Source organism: Meleagris gallopavo, chromosome 1, assembly GCF_000146605.3.
Source record: "Meleagris gallopavo isolate NT-WF06-2002-E0010 breed Aviagen turkey brand Nicholas breeding stock chromosome 1, Turkey_5.1, whole genome shotgun sequence".
NCBI classification, from domain to species: domain Eukaryota; kingdom Metazoa; phylum Chordata; class Aves; order Galliformes; family Phasianidae; genus Meleagris; species Meleagris gallopavo.
Window position 1 is genome coordinate 64,914,168 of NC_015011.2, and position 20,358 is coordinate 64,934,525.

General features: G+C 36.4%; 1 protein-coding gene across 2 annotated transcripts in view; it reads left to right on the forward strand.

Annotated features, from left to right (window-relative positions):
• Positions 1–278: 278 nt before the first annotated feature.
• Positions 279–20,358, forward strand: part of ARHGAP8 (Rho GTPase activating protein 8) — a 46,159-nt gene continuing 26,079 nt past the window's right edge. The window contains exons 1-5 of one of the 2 annotated variants that reach the window (XM_010715251.3): positions 279–3,482; positions 5,314–5,445; positions 8,479–8,565; positions 11,527–11,667; positions 12,744–12,854. In XM_010715251.3, the coding sequence (XP_010713553.1) occupies positions 3,442–3,482; positions 5,314–5,445; positions 8,479–8,565; positions 11,527–11,667; positions 12,744–12,854 (512 nt within the window). In that variant the 5' untranslated portion in view covers positions 279–3,441. The remainder of the gene's footprint in view (positions 3,483–5,313; positions 5,446–8,478; positions 8,566–11,526; positions 11,668–12,743; positions 12,855–20,358) is intronic. The other variant, XM_010715256.3, reaches the window with a different exon arrangement.

The following is a 20,358-nucleotide window of genomic DNA, read 5'->3' on the forward strand; positions in this document are numbered from 1 at the left end:
GAGTAGGCTGGGGAGTTTAGGTGCCCAAGCAGTTAAGGAACCCAGTCTTTGGGAATGCTTCTGGAACTGCTAGAGCACAAAAGCAGTGTAGAAGCATAAGAAGAACACAGAAGCATAGAACAAGTTGCCATCTGAAGCTGTTCAGTAATGTGGAATAAAATATGTTAATATGAAACTACATTTTTTACCTGAAAGTAAATCACCAAGGAACAAAACTGAAATTGTGTTGTTTTTTTGTTTTGTTTTGTTTTTCATTGTCTTCTGTAAAGAGAGGCATCTTTCAGTTCTGAATTATTTAATTCCAAAGGAAATACAGGTTTTGTGGGTTATATACTTGCTCTATGCTAGTTTAAAATCAACGTGCTTCAAGTAATGCTCTTTGTTGTGTGTAGATAATTGATACTCCCACCTTTCAAACTACACTTTCACGTGTTTGGGCATAACTTATATCCTCAAAATTCTGGACTTCAGTGTGTTTCAAAGTGTGAAGCAAATGGTCTAGAGGAATGGGAATTTTGCAGGGTGCTCAGTCACAGCTCTTCTGGTAGAGGGCTTAGGCAGACCTACTTGACAGATCAGCACTTCATGTGCCATTTAAAAACTTTTATGTTTTTCAAAGAATTATTGATGCCTATGTAAAAAGAACATGCTCTTTCCTTTTATCAGCTGTCATTATTAATGGGAAGCTGGCACTGCTTTATTTAGCCTTTAGTTGATCTGAGGTTCTCATTAACCATTTCTGATTGTGGCTGTTGCCCATATAGCTCTATGGAGTTGCAGAACAAGGTTCTGTTCTCCGCTCTTCTGCTAGTTTTGGCAAAGCTATTGCACCCCAGTTTTCTGATTAGTGGAACTAGAACACTTTACATGTGTTCTAAGTGTATCTGTTTACACTTCCTTTATAAAGGTAGTTATTTTATTCTGCCCTTTAAATCAGGCAGAGGAATGTAACCAACATTAACAATTAGTGACTCATTTAGTAATTTAAGTGGAAACATTATTAGATTTATTTTGCTCATAAAAATGATTGTCTAACAAATAAAATATTCCACAGTGCACTGTAGCACAGCAGTTTTTCCACAAACAAGTCATGATTTAGAGAACAATTTTTTATTAATGCTTTAATTTAATTTTAGTACGTCGTTCATATTAATGCCTTTAAAATTATAATGCCTTTATAAGTGCTCTGAGAACATCAAATAAGACACTTTAAATAACTTCAGGAAATGAAATTATTGCCTGTTTAAGAACAATATACACACTTACCTGAGTACGTATAATCATGTTGTTGTGCATAACCTTCCTTTAGTGGTGCTCAAGCAGCTTATTTAACATGAGAATCAGAATTTATTATTAATGTGGCAAGGGGGCATCAAACTATGGTGGATGAAAAAGCATGTTCAAGAAAGATAGCAAACATAAGTAGTAAGCCTGAAAGGAATAGAAAAAAAGAAGCAGCCAGCAGAGAAAACTACATTTTGGAAGTAAGAAATACAGGACTAAAGTGATAACTGCCAAAAGTCAAGCTGAGTTAAGTCTTCAAAGGTTGTTAAAGTAAATAATAAATGGTTCTTTGATTGTATAAAGAGAGAAAAAGGAGATAAATGATCTGTGAAATCAGAGTGGGGTAGACAATTTAAATGAATACTTCATCCCAGTTTTCAGTAAAGATGATGTTGATACTATTAGAAAACCTGTAAGTCCTATTTTTGATGTTCATCTGCAATTCATTATCTAATCCTTGTCACCCATGCTTAGGAAAGAGGCATTCAGACTGGAGCAGTGTAGAAAACAGTGGGATTGGAGAAGGGAGATTTTTAAAAGAGATGGAAGATCTAACATGTTTATAAGCAGTAAAATGCAGGCTGAGAAGTGATTATTGCCTAGATTTGTAAACAGTCCTGGAGGAGAACTGTTTCACCTGGATCATATCAGTGTCACACAAACAAGCTGGTACAGACTTGCTAGCACTTTTAGACCAGAATTGAGGAAAGAAGGTTGCATATTGTCATAGCAGTGAGCAGTGGGACCAAGAGCTGGAAGAATTCACTGGTTTTCAAGATGGAGCCTGACAAGTCAGGAAGGGTTATGGACACAGTTCCTGGTGATGACAGGCTTGGAACTGATAAAGCAGAAGATGTCTCCAGTCAGCACTCATAAGTGAAAAGTAATTAAAAGTTAATCTCGTCTCTTCTATCCCTTTTCCCATATTAAAAAAAAAAACAAAAACAATAGTGTACCATCACGACCTCTGTGTACATGTGGGATAGAATCTCCGTAAAGCAAATGCAAGAATGTTTTTTTCTTGATGTGGAATCTGTCAGTTGAAGGTGCCAATTTTTCCTAAGCAAAATAAAGGGAAGAATATTTATATAGTTGGAGGTTTTTCATCAAAAATACATGTTTCCAAGCTGGCAAATATTTTCTCATTCAGATGATGTAATTTGATCAGCTTTAGCTGATCAAGTTAATAGAACTGATGTTGATTCAAACAGCTGAAGCTGCTCATTCATAGAAATGTTCATATGATTCATATGTTGAGTTATCGTGTTAGATCTTTAACTTTCCCCCTTTTACTTCTTTGCTTTGTCATTCCAGCTAGTTGCCAGTATGTTAAGATCTTAACATCTCACAGTCTTCCGTACAGTTACCCTCAATATGATCATCCTATAACTTCTGAATGTGGGTTTTCAGATAGCGGAAGTTGGGCATTGGGTGGGCACTAGCGTCATCACCAGCTTTGTCCATACAAGCAGTGGGTGAAAGTGTCATGAGCCAATGAGTGCAATGAACTTGACTGCCGCAGTACATACTTTGCTGAAGGGATTAAGGGATGCAATCTTGGTGATCTTCAGGTTATGAAAAGCAAAGGTGTTTGCCCTGTGTCTTGTGTTTTAATGAGATCTGAATGCATTAGAAAAATATCTAAGAAAGCTTAAGCTGATAAAATAAAAATCTGACTTCAGTGTTTGACAGAGCAGATCTCTGAATTGTTTGTTGTGGAACAGCAAATAAGGGATGACGAGTTTAAAACATTACTTCTGCAACTACTCCAGAAAGAAAGAAACGGTTTCTTCCATGGTTAAATTCTGCAGGAGGATTTAGTCATTCCTTTTCAGGAGCTGCATGCTACCAGCTACACTTTGAATAGATCTTTCTCAGCTTAGTTTGCCTCAGTTGTCCAGCAGTTGCATCATTTTACTGCCATGGTTGCCAAATTTATTTCTGTAGGCAACGTGATTTGCTTGTGAAGTTTCCCAGTGTGTTTTGTGTAAAGATAAGAAATACAAAGATTACCCCAAATACCAGAAAATACAAGCTGCTCCCTCAGATCACTGAGGTCCCACTGCATGAGTAAATGAGTGTTGTCTTTACTAACTGTTTTGTTCACTAGGTGATGACAATTCTGGAAGAAAGGTGATTACCTTCAGTTGCTGCCGTATGCCCCCCTCCCACCAGCTCAATCACACCAGATTGCTGGAGTAAGTTTCTCTCAATCTCCTGTGTGGACTGCTTTACATTCACAGAATCACATTTATATGTGAACCTCTTTTAGCTTGTTTCCAGATGAATGAGTTTTCAGAGAGGGAGAAGCAAGAGACAGTGAGTGAAATGGAAAAATGATGTACTTACTAGTGTTAATATTTAGTCAATGAGATGTGGATGAAACTGTCAGTTTCTTCACCTGGAATCTTGACTAGAGGAAGTAATTCACTGTGTACTGAAATTAACTTGGTGTTTTGATTTTATTAATGAGTTCTGATATTTTAAAATAAAGAATTTATGATGAAGACTAATGAAAGAGGAATTCTAGTATTTTAGCGCTGTGTACATATGTTCTCATGAATGACGAGTTTGCCTTAATTTGCTATATTTCATTTCCTAAATCACATAGCAATAACATTTTGTTATTTATGTTACGGTTTTTCCTCTTTTATAAGATGACCTACATCAAGTACAATATTATTGTTTAAGTCTCTTATTTCTCACCTTGTAACAAGCACTTGATTGTACAAAAATATTGTTTATTTTACTCCTTCAAAGCTCCCTCAATTATTTTTAGAAGTACAGGTTTTCTGTAGGCAATGTGCCAAGGAATTTGCATGCTGTAAAATAAAACATGAGGCTCTCTGTATGTCAGAGTATATGTTTAGATATATTTATATTTTGATTACACTCTTTTTGAAAACCTTGAATTACTGTTGATGGTAATTCCATTATAATACCATTTAATACTCAATTCAGGTATCAAAACAGTATTATATAAATAGCAATAGCATTCCTTGTCCCAGACTATCTGCAGTCTTAAGGTTTTCAGTACCATAGATGAGGAAGCGAATCAGTAAGACTGTGGGAGTACAGCATAGCAGTGAAGTTATGTGCTTTTGCATAGGTGAATAGTCAGTGTGGCCTTGATACTTTCAGATAGCCACAGCCTAATAAGTGTCACATGAAACTGTCTATTTACTGGAATGAGTGAAGAATGATGTCTGGGACTCTGTCACAGAATAATAAGATAACATTGAGAATGACATGAGAAAGTTGAAATCTGACACAGCAAGAGATGAGGCCAGATTGTACTCCTCCATCATTGCTTTATTTGAATCACTGAGCTGTGTAATAGACCATGCAGTGCTCTCAATTGTAGGAGAAAAGGAAAAGTGTCTTACACTATACCACGAAAGAATCAGTGCGCTGAAATCTGCTTATAAAACATATACTTTTATTTCAAGATGGGATAGCTAGTGTAGTTCTTTAGATTAGTTTTAAAGGAAATGATCTATAAATATAGGCCCTACAAAGCAAACAAGAGAAAGCCAAACGCATTCAAGAAAACAGTTTACAATAACCAGTTGTAATTGGCAGTAATTAGAGTTAATGGATTTTTCTAAGAATTTAAAATCTTTTTATTTGAGAGTAAAAAGAAGATTTATCTCTTATTATTTTGAAAGGTCAAAATGTCTATGTTTGGCTAATTTTTGATAAAGACAAGAAGAAAGCAAAATAAAAGTTGCTGCCAGTTAAAATGTATCCTTTAAAATATTTGCTGAGCAACACAGTCATATATTGTCTTCATCTTTTAGTGATTTGTGAGTACCATTGTTTTTATAACTAAACATGTTCATAATGTGGTGGAATTACTGGTAATGCTGCCTCTAAAACAAGATGAACTTGTTTGATAAATACATTGAGGAAAGCATGAATCTGCAGTCATGAACGTTCAGTGCAAAAACAGTGCATTTACTTTCTCAGTTACTGCTTTAAAATCCCCATCCAATACACTGTCTTAAAACTAAAATGGTATCTTTTCAGGTACTTGAAATATACTCTGGAACAGTATGTAGAGAATGATTATACAGTTGTCTACTTTCACTACGGCCTGAAGAGTCTGAATAAACCATCACTGAAATGGTTACAAACTGCCTACAAAGAATTTGACAGGAAGTATGTCTCCAGAATATTCGGTTTGTGTGTGTGTGTAAAATGTCTGTAGCTAATGCTTGAGTTAATTTTACCATTACAAATTCTTGTAATGGCCTCAGTCCGTTAGTTCTCTTATAAGTGTCTTCTGTGCACTACTGAGTGTCATAGGTGCTGAAATGATTATCCAAAGTTATACAAAGACTTGGGAGCAAGAACTGAGCCATTATCTTTCTGTGCACTATTTAACAAGAAGCTTGTGACACCTTACTAGCCGTCGTTCTTGATCATCTCACAGGTTTTTTTTTAACCTTAAATCTTCTCAAGGTTATGTTATATATGAAATAGAGATCCTAACAGACAGTTTCTCAAAATACTTGTAGTATTCGTTGTTTGTTATATGTAAAGCGCAGAAATGACCCCTGTGCTTGTATATGCCAGTCCTTTGAAGTAACAATGACTGCTGCTCACTTATATTTTGGGTGATTGGATGTGTTGTTGACTAGGCCAGAGCTCCTAGATAGATAGCTTTTCAGTAGAGGAAACTGAGTTCTAAAGTTTATTCTTTGAAAACAAGCATTCATCAATAGAGCTGGAAGTTCCTATTGAAATCAGTTAGGCTTTTAATTGTTCACAAGTTATTTTACTTATTTTCAACGAGTTGTTTTACTTGTTTTTTAAGTTGGCCAAAAAAAGGCAACATATCTGGAAGTGAAAGCATTCATAAATGGCTTTTTCCCAAAGTGGAACTGTAGATGTGCCTGTGTGTGCATGTTGGGGGATGAATCATATGTGCCTGATTTTTCCAATCTGGGAGCTGGAACAAGAAGCAAATCTCCAAAAAGACATTGTGAAAGAGGTTAATGTGTATTTCTAGATTAAACTGCAATATAAATACACAAGCATTTAACACATCTATGTACCACACTGCTTTGAAAATGGAAATTCAAATATGCAAAATTTGGTTATCTAGTGCCAGAGCTCAGTCTTTTGAATCTCACCCAATAGCATCCTGTAACTCTAAAACCCACAGTGCAAGAAAACAGCAGCCATCCGAGCTGCAGAGATGAGCTGTCATTTGAAATATCTAAGTGCTTTAATGAGAAATTGATATCGGTACATCAACAGATCGAGAAAGCTTATTTTTGCGAGTAGGTTTCTGAATATGTTTTCTGTAATGCATTTATTGTTTGTGAGACAGGGTAAGGAAGAAAAAATGGCAAAGAATCTCCTATATTTTGTCTTCGGTGAAAGGTTTGGGCTATAACAGTGTTTTTTGCTGTGCTTTGACAGTTCCTGAAAATAAACCACTCTGTGGAATTGGAAACCTACCCTATCATATTATTTTCCTTCTGAGACAATCCCAAGCCTAATTTACAGCAGCTATATAGGGAGAGGCAGTATGAGGGGCTGTATCTTCCTCAGTTTTGTTGCCTTCTCTCCTGCATATATCTCAAGAACACAATTATGCCAGAAATCTGTTTTCTCCATTTTCACTCTGTCCCAGAATGCAAGAGAACCAAAGAGGAGCAGATAATCCCAGGTAGCTTTAAAAAGTAAGCAACCTCACACCCGTCATTTTATTCACAGCTGAAGTTCATGGCATGCAGTCACCGAGAAGATCACAGCAGTATTTACAGTCCAGCTTTTATGTTTAGCTGTACTAGCCAGAGAGAAAAACACAACACAAATACAGTACCTTTCAGACCTGTTCCATTTGTGTATTTTGAGGGTGAGAGAAAAGAAGAGAATACAAAAGAAGATTGTAATTAGCTAGTATCATGAAAGGAAATGTTCAACTGGAATAATTTCAAGGTAGTAGTTCTTGGTTTTAAGGTTTATGGCAGAAGTTCAGTGTAGTCTTCTAGGCATTCAGTTGTAGTTCAAGAAAATATGAAGTATGTAAACTTCCATGGAAGTAGAGGCTTATGCCTTCTATTTTGAGATGCAAAACAGACTTATTTCAGTAAAGCAACTCAGTTATGTTGCTTTTTAGTATTTATCACTGAATTTGAGTTCTTATTTACAGCAGTGCCTGTTGTGCAGGAGGATATTTATTTGCTTGTATGTAATACTGGCTTTGTAAAAACAGCACAGACATATATGGGCCCATTTAAAACCCAAAAGGAAGAACTATTTCAACTACTGAACTATTTTAACTGCTAAGTTGATCCTCTTTTCCCTCTTACAATAACCTGTTACATAAAGGTTTTTTTCGTGAGTTAATGATTATATATATATATATATATATATTTTTCCCCATAACAATGAATGGTCAGCACTGGGGAGGATTCTCCAGCTTTGAAGCAAACTTTGCAAAGCCCTAAGCAAAAGTTTATGTACAGAAAATAAAGAGATACTTGATTGTGGGTTTTCTCAGTTTCATTTTGCAGTAAGGTCGAGTAAGATCAGCATGTTACTGTGGTGCCTAGTTTCCATTTCAGTTTTAGCCTGCTAGAATCTATTGTTTATGTACCATTATATGACAACATGGAATCAAGCGGTGCTGTAATGGAGAAAGTTTTTGTTTTAAACAAAGAGGACCATCTGATATAAAACAATGCATAAATGGCTTCAACTTTAGCAATGACTACCAAAACAAGAAAAAAGTAGCGAGAAAGAAGATTAGGTCTAAATTTTACAGCTGAAAATATATAAATTTTCTCCTGTATGAAGCGCCTTTATGGAGAAAATAAAGAGAGATGAAGGGAATCCATTTTTAAGACTTCCTTCTCCCCTCAGTTCTTTTTCAGGTTGCTTCATCTCATAATTTTCCTTCTTCCCTCCAGATATTAAGCCCTTAAGACAAAAGACTTTGGTTAGGATTAAAATAGTGTTATCTTGGAATACTGTTGTATCATCAAAAGTTAACCTTTTTTTTTTTATTAAAAATGTCATTTTATGTTGAGTTTCTCTTGAATTAAGCCTTTTTAATGTACTTGAATAAAATGCTGTATGATATTCCTGTAATAACACCTTCCATTCAGCTGTATCTATTCATTTCTACAGTCCATGATATTCAAAAATTTTCTTAACAATTTCATTTTCTTTTCTTAGGTATAAGAAAAACCTTAAAGCACTCTATGTTGTACATCCAACCAACTTCATAAAAATTCTGTGGAATATTTTTAAACCTCTTATAAGGTACTTGGCAATTTTCCTGTCTAATTTAAAGATGATTTGTTCTCTTACAGGTTGCTTTTAAAAAGCTTGAGGTAAAATATATCAAGTAACAGCACAACACCCATTTAAACTGGCTTGAACTAATATGTAAGATGAGCTCAAGCTTGAGTATGTATAACAGGGTAGAGGGTATTTTCTTTCTAAGATTATGAAATCTGAATTAATAAAAGGTTCAGTGGTATGTTAAAGCAAATGCTCCTTTAAAACATAGTTATTCTGTGGGCATGAATGGCTCTTTTGTTCTGTTTAACAGTACTTAGCACAAAAAAAACTAAGTCCATGACTGGAGTTACTAGGTGGTATGGTAAAGCAGGTAATAAATGGCTAACCTTTGGTCTGATCTCAAGTGCTGAGATGAATAGGACTGATAATATTAGCATGTTCAAAGTTAATGAATAAGCCCTGAAGTGCTCATAAGAATTTGAGATAGATAGTATAATGGTGGGTATACTTTAACAGTGGATTCTTCTCCTTTTTGTTGTAAAAACTAATGGTAGCTACAAGGAACCAGCAATGATGGATGGATTCTGACAAGCACTAAGTTGGTTGGACTTTAAGTTTTTGCTCCTGAACTTCTGCTGCTTTCAAAGTAATTGCAACATGTTGTAGATTATATTATGAATGTCCTCGGAGTTGAAAGAATAAAGCAACTTTTCCCGAGAAGACATAGTGAATCAGCTCCTAATGTATATTATGCTTACTTACACTTTCAGACTGGGTAGCAATTGAGTTAATTGTAAAGTTTAACTTTTAGACAGGTCAGAACATGCAAGAAGCATGTGAAATTTAAAAAAATACAGCTAGAACTCATTCTGTAGTATATCATTCAAGAAACAAGAATGACTGTAGATATTTATTGTAACTGGCAGTAAAATAAATGTCAGTAATCCAGGACATAGACCAGTGGTGACAAAAATGTGACAGAAGCAGGAGGTGCAGTAGCTGATTCAACTTCAGGAACTGTATGGATATTTTTTATTCCTGATTTGCTGTAGGATGGCTATGAGGAGTTTTCCAGAAGGTTTTGGGAAAAACAAACAAACAAAAACAAACAAACAAGCAAACAAAAAACCCAGGAACACAACAAACCAGTAGTCATGATTTGTTCTAAGATCACTCAGGCACAGCCAACTTCTTTCTAAGAGGCAGTTGAGAGTGATTTGTGGGGTGCTGAGAAGTTAGCTTCAGGCCCAGCTGTTAAGCCAGGCATTGTGTGGCTAAAGGAAGAAGCGGAGTAGTTAAGGACAGCTATTGCCTGGATGTATTCAGCTGCTGATCACACTGTGGTGTGGAATCAGTGCTGGCTTCAGGGTTTGAACGTATTTGTAACCCTCCTTGCACTTCAAATTTTCAGTGTTCCTTTGGTCTTAATGCTCTCAGTGGGGCTACAGGTGGATAAACACTGCTGCTAATTCTAAAAAAAAAAGTACATATACATGGTTATCTCTTCAAACATTCATTTTCCCTGGATCATATGATGTCTGCATAGATAAGATAAATGCCTTTTTCTTTCTTGGAACACTATGATATGCTGGCATTTAAATCCTTATTTATTTTGGATGTAAAAATGGATGTGCTCTTGATAAATTTAAGCATTCATATCCAGCACAGAAAATTGAAACCAGCATTTGTCATCTTAGATGCACGATCATCTTGTCCTTCTTAATGCCCTGTTTTCATAGCAATGAGCAATTCATGTTATACTTGACTTTTAGTACTGCTTACCTGGATACATGTTTTAAGTCTAATCTGATAGCACTCTGCTCCTTGTTAAAAAGAAAAAAACGTGACCAACAGAAACAAGTTTGTACACTGGCAATAATAATAATAGCAATGATTATAATGCTATTTATTATGACAAAATAATTGAAGGAATGAATTAACTCTGAAAAGTCAATTACGGATAATTCTTCATAAGGTTATGTGTGATGTTGAAATCAGAGACCAGAAAAAAAAAAAAAATTTGGAAAAAAGACAAGCTGAAAAATCTGAAGTTCTGCACAGTGGACTGATATCTATCAGTAATAAAACGACTTGTCTGTTGGCAAGATTTTACACTTTCCACTTGAGAGCTTCTAAAATGCCCAAGTTTGCATTTGTGTCATCGCCCACTAGAGGGAGTGTGCGTCTGCGTGTTTGACAATTCAGTGATAAATTCATTACTGCGAGAGAATTTTTCTCTAGTTCAAATATCAAAGTAACATGCAGCGAAGTACAGTTTTCATCATGAACACCTACTACTTGTATTGACAATTCATTACAGGGCAGACACTTTGTATCCCAGAAAAATATGAAATTGTTTTAGACTGTACGTAACTGAAACTCAAAACCTAACTTGCTTTCCTTCTTGCACCTAAATTGGAAAATCTGTTTTGTTCAGCTCATCAAGAGAGCTTTATTGTTCAGAAGCTATCCAGATCTTTTCAAAACAGATAAATCTGTTGGCCCTGCACTTCAAGGACATACATCATCCATTCTTTGAATATCTTGCCTGTCATTTAATACTTTATGGTTTGTGTCTGTAGTCACATTATTTCACGTTTTGATAGGAACGAGTACCTAAATAACACAACCGTTGTGTTGGCCATGCAGCATTTTCTCCAGAGTTAACAGTTATTTTAGTGAGCTTTCTAATGCTGTGTGAAAGCTGTTTTTCAGTGGCTTTTAAAGCAGTGTTTTTCATATCTATGCAAATCAAAAAACATTCAGACGAAAGTCAGTTATTTTTATTCAAATCAGACTCTCAGGCATGCACTGTATATGTTTGATCATACAAAATGAAATACATCTCATGTCTCCTGCTGCTTCAATTACAGTCTAATTTTGAGTTGCATCAGCACTTACATTCTTGTAATGGAAACTAAAACCTTCATAAATGCTTCTCCCATGCTGATTTTTATACTTCTTTCCAATTTTTTTTAGCCATAAGTTTGGGAAAAAAGTCACCTACTTGAACTATTTAAGTGACCTGAGAGAACATCTCAAATATGACCAGCTTAATATTCCTCAAGAAGTCATCCGGTACGTGTCAAGTTTCAAATACTTCGTCTCACATTTTTTCAGGTACACTTGTGTTACATTCACTGTATTCCAAGCAGAATCTAATCCTATTTCTTCAGTGACTGAAAGTTTAATTTACCTTCTGTGCTTGATTAGATTTAATTCTGGAATTTGCATTGTCATGTAAGACGTGCTAGAGTGTGTCATGTGTACACAGGAGAACCTTATGTAGTTTTCTACAGGTCTGAAACCTCTACATCTCATTTGTGGAGCATTTTCTTCATATAACTGCAGCCTTAGTGTGAGTGTTAACAAAATCCAAGTGTTGCTACTACTTATGGGTACTGCATAATGGTCATGGGCAAAAATACAATCCTGAACTCTTTGCTTGGATACTGTAATGGATCAAGTGACTTCCATTTATGAAGAGCTATCACAGTCAGCAAATAGTTAATTTATTTTGAATTTTATGGATATGTCTATTGTTAGCAGATCGATTACTTTAACGTGATGCTTGTATGTGTGTTAGGGAGGAGTAATGAAGAGGGAAAGATTAAGAAATACATTGGGTTGGGATTATCAAGTGCCAATATTAGTATCAATAACAGTCTTTTCAACACTACTCTTTACATGGAAATGCTTTGATATACTGACAGGAAATGATTTTATGTCACTGCTGAATGAAAGTAACTGGAAGCTTTGATTATGACTATTACTGACGCCAGGTGGGTTTTTACACACCTTCTGAGTAAATAGGGAATAACTGAAAATACCTTAGAGCTCTGAGGTTATAAATTAGAGTGCAAGGTTGCAAAAGAGAGGAGATTTGTATTCTGAGTAGCAAAGAGGCTTGAATTTTCTTTTAAATTATAGACTGTTCCTATTTTTTTGACTACATTTATTACTGTACTCCATTGGCTACAGCAAAAAAAAAAAAGCTCTTTTTTGTCTTGCTTAAGAATTCTTTAACAAATATCGCTTAAAAATTTCCCTATTGCATAAATTATAGTAAATGTAAATTCTGTAAGACCCACAGCATATACACTGTTAGATGATCAGCATCAAAACTGATAGTTGTTCGTATATGTAATTTGTCAACTGTGATGCACAGAAAATCAATGACTTTTTGATTTTTACAGACATGATGAAAATCTTCGGGGGAAACACAAGGGAAAACTGCCACCTGTGGTCAAGGTTCCTCCACCAAGACCACCTCTACCTACCCAGCAATTTGGAGTCAGCCTGCAATAGTAAGCTATGAGATTTCTGAAAAAGAAGATTTCTATATCCTGCAGGTTTCTGTAATATGCAGGTTCACTAGACACAAAGTCTGCAGACATTTTTTTTGTAGTATATGTTTAGTTTCTCATTCCCTTTGAAAACCATAAAGCTACGGGGTTAGGCAGTAATATTTATCAATTTGGGACAGGTCTTACAGTCCCTGTGCCTGGTCTTCGTGCTTATAGTATCTTTGGGGTAGTTAGTGCTACTACTGCTGCACAGTTTTTCTCTCCATGGACAGAAATTTGCCCATAAATGACAGTCCCAAGCTCACTCACCTGTTGCTGGTGGTTGCTGGCAGATAGGAAAGTGTTTTGGAGTTACTGATAGATAACTTGTGGGTAGCAAAGCTTCAGAGTCAAAAATGGCTGCAAAAATCTAAAATGGATGCTTTAGCCTTTATAAATTGATAAATTGTTGCTTTGCTGCCCAAGTATTATTCTTATCAGAGCTCTATGAAATAAATACAATCAGTCTTACAGAAGGGCCCTCACAGCTGTTTATGTAAATTACAGTACAGTATCTGGTATAAAAAATGATTTACTTAACACAGGGAATGGGATAGCAATATACTTTCAAAAGGCAATTTTGCTAAAAACAGCTAGAACAAAATACTGAAGCAAACAAAACCAAAAAAGCAAAGAAATGTAAAACCCGAAAAGTAACAACTGCAGTGAAAACTGCAAAATCTTCTTCTAGCTTCCAACTAAGTAATTTCTGTCAAAGATATGGAAAGCTATCTTGCCATGGCTTCTTCTTCAAGAGCAGCTGGCAAATGTTCGCATTCAAAAAAAACAGTTTAGTCTGTCTGATCCGTGGACATTTGGATTTCCTCCCACCCCCCAAGTCTGCTTATCTGGTGTTAATGATTCAGCTGTAAATGAGATATAAAATATAATTTTCCCCTGTTAAATGTTAAACATTAGTCCTCTGTGGAAGGCCTGATATTAGAACAATCAATATCTATCGTATAAGAGCTGCTATGACATTAACTTTTATGATACCTCTTTAGAATCCCACCTAACACTTGAGACATGAGTAACTCACTTCCTTAATTCAGAAGATACCTTTTAGGTAGACTCCATTGGGTCATTAAGAAGGACAATGTTTTATGCTGCCGCTCCTGTTGTAAAAGTGGGACTGCTTACTGGCATCAGGGCATCCAGTTTCTTGCTTCCAGTCCATCCTGGAAGTCCAGTAAGTTCTGTCTAACCTCTTGCAGCAAACAATGTCCTTCTCACATGCCTCAGCCTTCCTGAATATAAAAAGGATGACAATCCTCTATGACTTCAAAATAAGAAATAAATGAATTAATATATGCCATATTTATGAAGAAGATAAAACTATTGGAGGAAAGAGAATGATGTGTGTTGAGAGCTTCTAGAATCTGAACCAGAAAAAAAGTATTAACTTTTCTCTTGATGAATCAATTGCTTTTACTTCCTTCCTCTCCTTTTGTGAGTTCTACAGTCTGTAGTGGCAAAATTTCAGTGACCTCCCACGTATTTAGCAAAGATACAGGTTTGAAGCCTTCTCCTTGATGAGGCTCTTTCTGTTTGCTGAAAAGACTGCAGGATGACCCAGATTTTGTTTTGTATGGGTTTATGGGAATACGTGTGCTGTGTGCCATGTGTTTCAGTACTGTCAAGTGGAAACAGTATTATCAGTGATGCTATTGAGAGAAAGTTATTGCCATTAAAGGACTATTTCTTGCAGACTTCTTTTTCTGTAGTGTAAGAAAAGAAATATTAAGACTCATAAGCCTGAAGTTTCATCACTTTCAGCACCTCTGGAATGATGATCTTTAATTAGGCAGTTAAAAGATGGTGAGTGAGATTATCCAAAACCTCCTAGATAGCCTAATTTTGATCAGATGTTAGACAATGATATCCCAATGACTTCTGGATATGGAAAGTAGTAAAACCCATATATTTTTGAATGTTCTTCTGTAAAAACATCAGGCAATGCTGTTGTTTGGACCACAGTTAGCAGCCACCGTGTTACACATGAAGAGTATGGGTAGAAAGAATTTTTGGTCATTCCAATCATGTGTGTATGAAAACTTTATAGCAGCACACTCTTAGGCATTTAATTTGTGTCTCATAATTTCAGATAGCTACTTTAGACATTTTCAGGGTGTTACAAAAATTTCTGTGTACTAGTTTTTATGTACTTCGGTTATTATAGGTGTAGAATAATAGAGGAAGCTTTAGTAATTAGAGTTTATTTGAAAGAGCTTTTCTGTGAGTCAAGGTGCTGTTGTTGCCTGGTGCAATGAAATAAATGAAGCTAAAGAGGAGCTCTGAATCATGTGCAGAGAGGAGTTTGAACAGTCAAATCACTGTTCTTGCTGCTTGATGCATGCACAATGCTCTTTCTGTAGGCACAGATCAAACACACGCTACAGATGCAGAAAGGAAGATAGATTACATAGTTATCTGCCTGTGGTCCCAATTTTACAGAAACCTGTGAAGGAACCCAGGATCTTGTGCAGGAGTGGACTTAATGAGAACAACTATTTTTAAAGGGAAACGTTTGTTATGATTGATGCCACTGATTCTCTGAAACCTAGAAGTGTTCCTACATGGTATGTTTGAATCTTACCTAGGAGAGCAAGACAGTAAATATATGAGAGAGATTCAGTAGATCAGAGATCTGTTCTGGGCTGAGTCACAGAAGTTTGTTATCCCATGCCAGCTGTTCACACTGTGATTCAGCAAAGATCTTAACCCAATTTTATTTCTATTTAGATCTTTGGAATTTAAGTGTGTAATTTGTTGCTCAGAGATATGAATTTGAAACCTGTATCATTTTTGGAGCTCCTGTGAGGACACTCTTGTTTGGTCTTCGCAACTAGAACTTGAATCTGGTACCAAGTTCTCCTGAAGTCTACATGGGAAGTACTGTAGTTTTTAAGCTCATAGTAAAGGAGCTTAGTAAAGGCAGTTAAATCATCAAGAAGTGGCAACAGCATTTCTCTAAAGCATAGGAGACCAAAAAAAAAAAAAGGGGGTGCTCTCCTGAGTTAATTCTTTGAGCAGACTTGCCCAGTTGGCTGAATGTCTTTCCAAGATATTTTTGGCCTCCAGCCTGGTTTTCCTGGGTGGCAAATTCTTCCTGTTTCAGTGGCCCAGAACACATTTAAATATTTGATCTCATGTTGAAAGCAATGTGATTCTCTTGAAAATATAAAATAAAACAACTGAAACTAATGTACATCTTAATGGGCATATCGGGCAGAACACTCCTTCTGAGGAAGCTTTGCCCACACTTGATTTTTCAGTCATAATTTAGTGGGAAACCGTGCTTCAGTTTGACAAGCACTTAAGAATCAGTTGGTAAAATATTTTGTGCCTTTATTGTTAATTATGTCCTTTAGCTAACTCAAGCTTCTCATGCTCAGACGGAGCGAACAGATAAAGAACCGTGATGAGCCAGTTTAAAGGTCTATCAAGTCTCACATCCTGTCTCCGATAGAGGGTAATAGCAGAGACTAGCAAGCAGCAGGGTTAGGAAAGGGCAAGTGTACAGGGATGCACCCTCTGCTATAACGTTGTAGTCTGTAGTCACTCCTAACTTGCAGAGGGTAGCACGCAGTGCTATGAAAATTACTTTGTAGCTCACCAGTAGCTGTAAGTTTTAAAAATCCAGACATTTCAAAGAATGCTCATGTGTTGTGGTCATAAAACAGGACTAGTTTTGTGTTCATTCTACCTGGCTATCTTCACACAAAAAATGCAGAGCAGCAGGAACTAGCTATTCAGAATACATCCTCACTACTTTACACTGTGAGCCAAGATAAAAATATATATATATATATAGGATTTTTCTTGTAAAAGCCATTTGTAAAATTTGTTTTTAAAAAGGCAAGGAAAAAAATGGGGCACCCTCTACTTGTGGTGTTGAGAAAAATACAACTCGAATGCACAAATGAAGGTTCCTAAATTTGCAAAACATATAAAGAATAAATAATTGACTGTGTGAGCCAAACTGAATCAGTCTTCTGCTGTGCATTCAGCAAGCTCCTATGAACCTCTGTTGCTGCACCCTATTGCCTCTGTAATCAAGGATGGTTACAGCTGAGCTCCAGCACGGAACACAGAGCTGACCTTGACTAGCTGTTGACATTGTTCTGTTTCCTCTGATTGGTTTTAAAATCTAAAATTAAATATCATTTGTGGGGAGACAGGGAGTGCTTTGTTTTTGTGTTTATTGCCATGGATGGGGAGAGAAGGCAGAGGAAAATGCACAAAATTGCAACAACTGTACAGCTTTTACTTGTTAAATTGTTATCATAAACATTTCAGGGTGCTTTTCTTTTGGACATAATCTTTCTGCTTGTGCATGCTGGGCATGCATGACCACAGAGCAAGAATGCATTCAAAACTGGATCTCGGCATGTCTCAGCAGGGAAAAAATGAAAAGGAGAGGAAGAGGAGAGAGAGAGAGATTATCAACCAAGAATACTTAATGGCACTTCAGAACAATGTGTAGAGGTCTTTTGTGATAACTGTCCACAGTCTAAAAATGAATCATTGAATGTATGACACTGCAGTAACTGATCACATATTCTGTAGTGGAGTACTCATTCCCTCTAGCTATTGTGTTTACTGAAATAGATCCCTCTTGAATCTAATATATTGTTGCAACATGATTCAGATATGCGAATCAGTTACAGAAGACTATACAGTACACTGAAATGCTGTTTTGTCTTTCTCTCTTAAGCAAAAAGCATAAGAGATCTCTCATTTCAAAATGCCTGATCTCTAAAAGCAGCATGCATTGTCCATCACAGAGCACAGCTACTCATCACACCATCCTGAATGGGGCAAGAAAAATGCAGATTACTTGACAGAAAGGGAAGATAGAGGTGTAATTTCATTGACCTCTGGGCTGCTCTGATTTACATTAACTGAGGTAATGCCCCTATTATTTTTTGTCACCTTAGATCCAGTAAGCTGAACAGTATGTTCCACATTGTACAATGTTGTGAAAATATGCATTCCAACTTTGTCAGGTGTTGGAAAAACAGAACAAACCTTTGCATGTGACTTTCAGTGAATTTTCTACTCTATTTTAAAATACACTTTATCCTGAGGTCCTCTTTCATGTGCCGGGAATGGAACATTTTCTTGAAGAGAAAAGAATCATGCCAAAAATGGCAAATGTGCAGAAACTAGATTTTTTTTTTTTTCCTAGAGAAAAAAAAATGATGCATAGTTTTTATTATTACAAGTCATAGCTCAGTCATTTGTTTCACCTCTCTGACAGATAGGCTAGTGCTCAGCAGGAGAAAGTGCTGTAAATAATCAGTTTGCTATTTATATACTGAAATGAGGAAACACATTTATAGAAAACAATAATAATTAGAAAACATTTATAAAAATCTGCTGGGTTGCTATTTGGTGTCTCTGGAGTGAGCAGCTGTAAGAAAGCAAAAACAATCAAATCAGTGCAACTTCAGAGAGGCTGAGAATGGGTTCCATGAGCTCAAATTGTCAATAATAAAAATGTAACAGCTTCCAAGCAAATTAAAGTCTTGATGATGTCCCTATTTAAGTGATTTAGGCTTTTGACTGATTTTAATAAAACTTGCCCTAAAAGTTTAATGTACTTACTTGAACACATGATTGTGTTGCACAAGGAATGTGTCTTAACTGCCATACTAGAAATATATTATACATATTACATACAAAAAATGCATAGTATTTTTTCCTCTGGTCTTGATTTGCTGCAAGCTTTTCTTCAGTGGTATCCCAAATTTGACCTTGAAATTGGCCTCATCTCCCCCACTCTTTTCTTGTTCAGACACTTTTCGGGGGTTATCATTTCAACCTTGGGAATTTCAACTTGGCGTGCAGTGCAAACAACCCTTTGAACCTCCTTGTTTTTTATTAGTGGGCTGTTCAAAAATTGCCTGTTCTCTTCTATTTTGAGGCAGGTTTTGTTAGGCAACAGTGATCTGCTGCAAACAAGAGAGTAAATGAGTCATGTATAGAAGCAACCGTGACACATGGCTCGTGTGTTCTGTGCTTGGATGCCTGCATTCCTTCTGTAGGGGATGAGAGCTCACAGCATTGCTGCACAGCTGCTTTTAGATTTTTCCTCCCCTTGGACTATATGGATATCAGGGAGAAGGGAAGCACAACACAGGTCTCAGACCTGTTCTTACAGCACAACTGCTGCACAACTTCTGCATGGTTGTAGCACTCAAGCTGGCTGTCCACTCTGAAGTGTCACCAGAACATGTGAGACTGCTCTAAGCTCATTGAAGGTAATATCAGAGCTGGAGGAAGCAGGAGAGGCTTGGTACTTCGGGGGTGACAGAACTGATATCCTGAAAGTGGCTGGGAGGGTTTTGCTGCTGGGATTTTATTTCACACAGGCACCTGATTGTCCCCGTGGGTAAGATGGGGATGCTGCACTGAGGACTAGGCCATAGACATGGCCCAGGTAGCATTTCGGGCAATGACTGTGCCTAGTTAGTGAGCTTTTTTTCTTAAAATACTCATGGCCTTTGGAGTAGCTTTCATAAGATGTCTGTGATAATGATAAAGATTGAGATTGTTCTTTGTCTTATAAGTCAGGTCATAAATCTTTCTTCTGGCCATTGCTAAGTTATTATGATACAGCAGAAAGTGATTTCTCCAGCTAGTCAGGTACTATTTTAGATTAAAATTAATGGCACCTTGCCAGTATGTAAAGACAACAAGTTGTCGCATTTGATCTGAAGCTCCTACTTGTAAACTATAGCAAATTATGAGAATTACTAATACACAGAAGGTCAGACTTCAGGGTTATCAGAATTAAACTCAGTTCTTGCCATTGATCTTTTACTTTCCCCAAGTGCATTACATATATATGTAGAATTTTTTTGGTCAAATGTCTAAAACTATTCTATTACAGACTTAGTATGTGAAACTGGATTGTAATTTCTAGCGGAATTCCTATATCTGCTTGTATTAAAGAAAACCCCTCTTTCCTGAATAGTTCCTGTTAGATGTAGATACAGTGATATTTCCACAAATTAGTATTAACACACATATAGAGCAGTATTGAATTTTATATACTTGGGTGTCTGGTGTAGATACTTTGCTGAACAAGAACAGGAAAAAAATGTTGAATGGATTGATATTTTTTAGTCATGTTTTATAGGGGAGCTATAGACCCCTGTCAATAGGGCTCTCAGAAATACTACTATTACTCAGAAATACTGCTACTACAAGCTTTTAGAAATCATTGGCTGGAAGGAGAGTAATTAAAGCATAAAATCAGTTTTGTGTTGTTTTTAGTCTGCTGATGCACCTGTGAGTATTTAGGTGGTGATTAATTATGAGTTGTTCCTAACATTATAAGGAAATATGAGATAAAGAGGTGAGGGGAAGAAGTGAAAATACTACATAAAAGTTAGAAATGACATAGGGAAAATGGTCCAAGGCTACTTGATGAGGAAACAGAGGGCATAGGCTACAA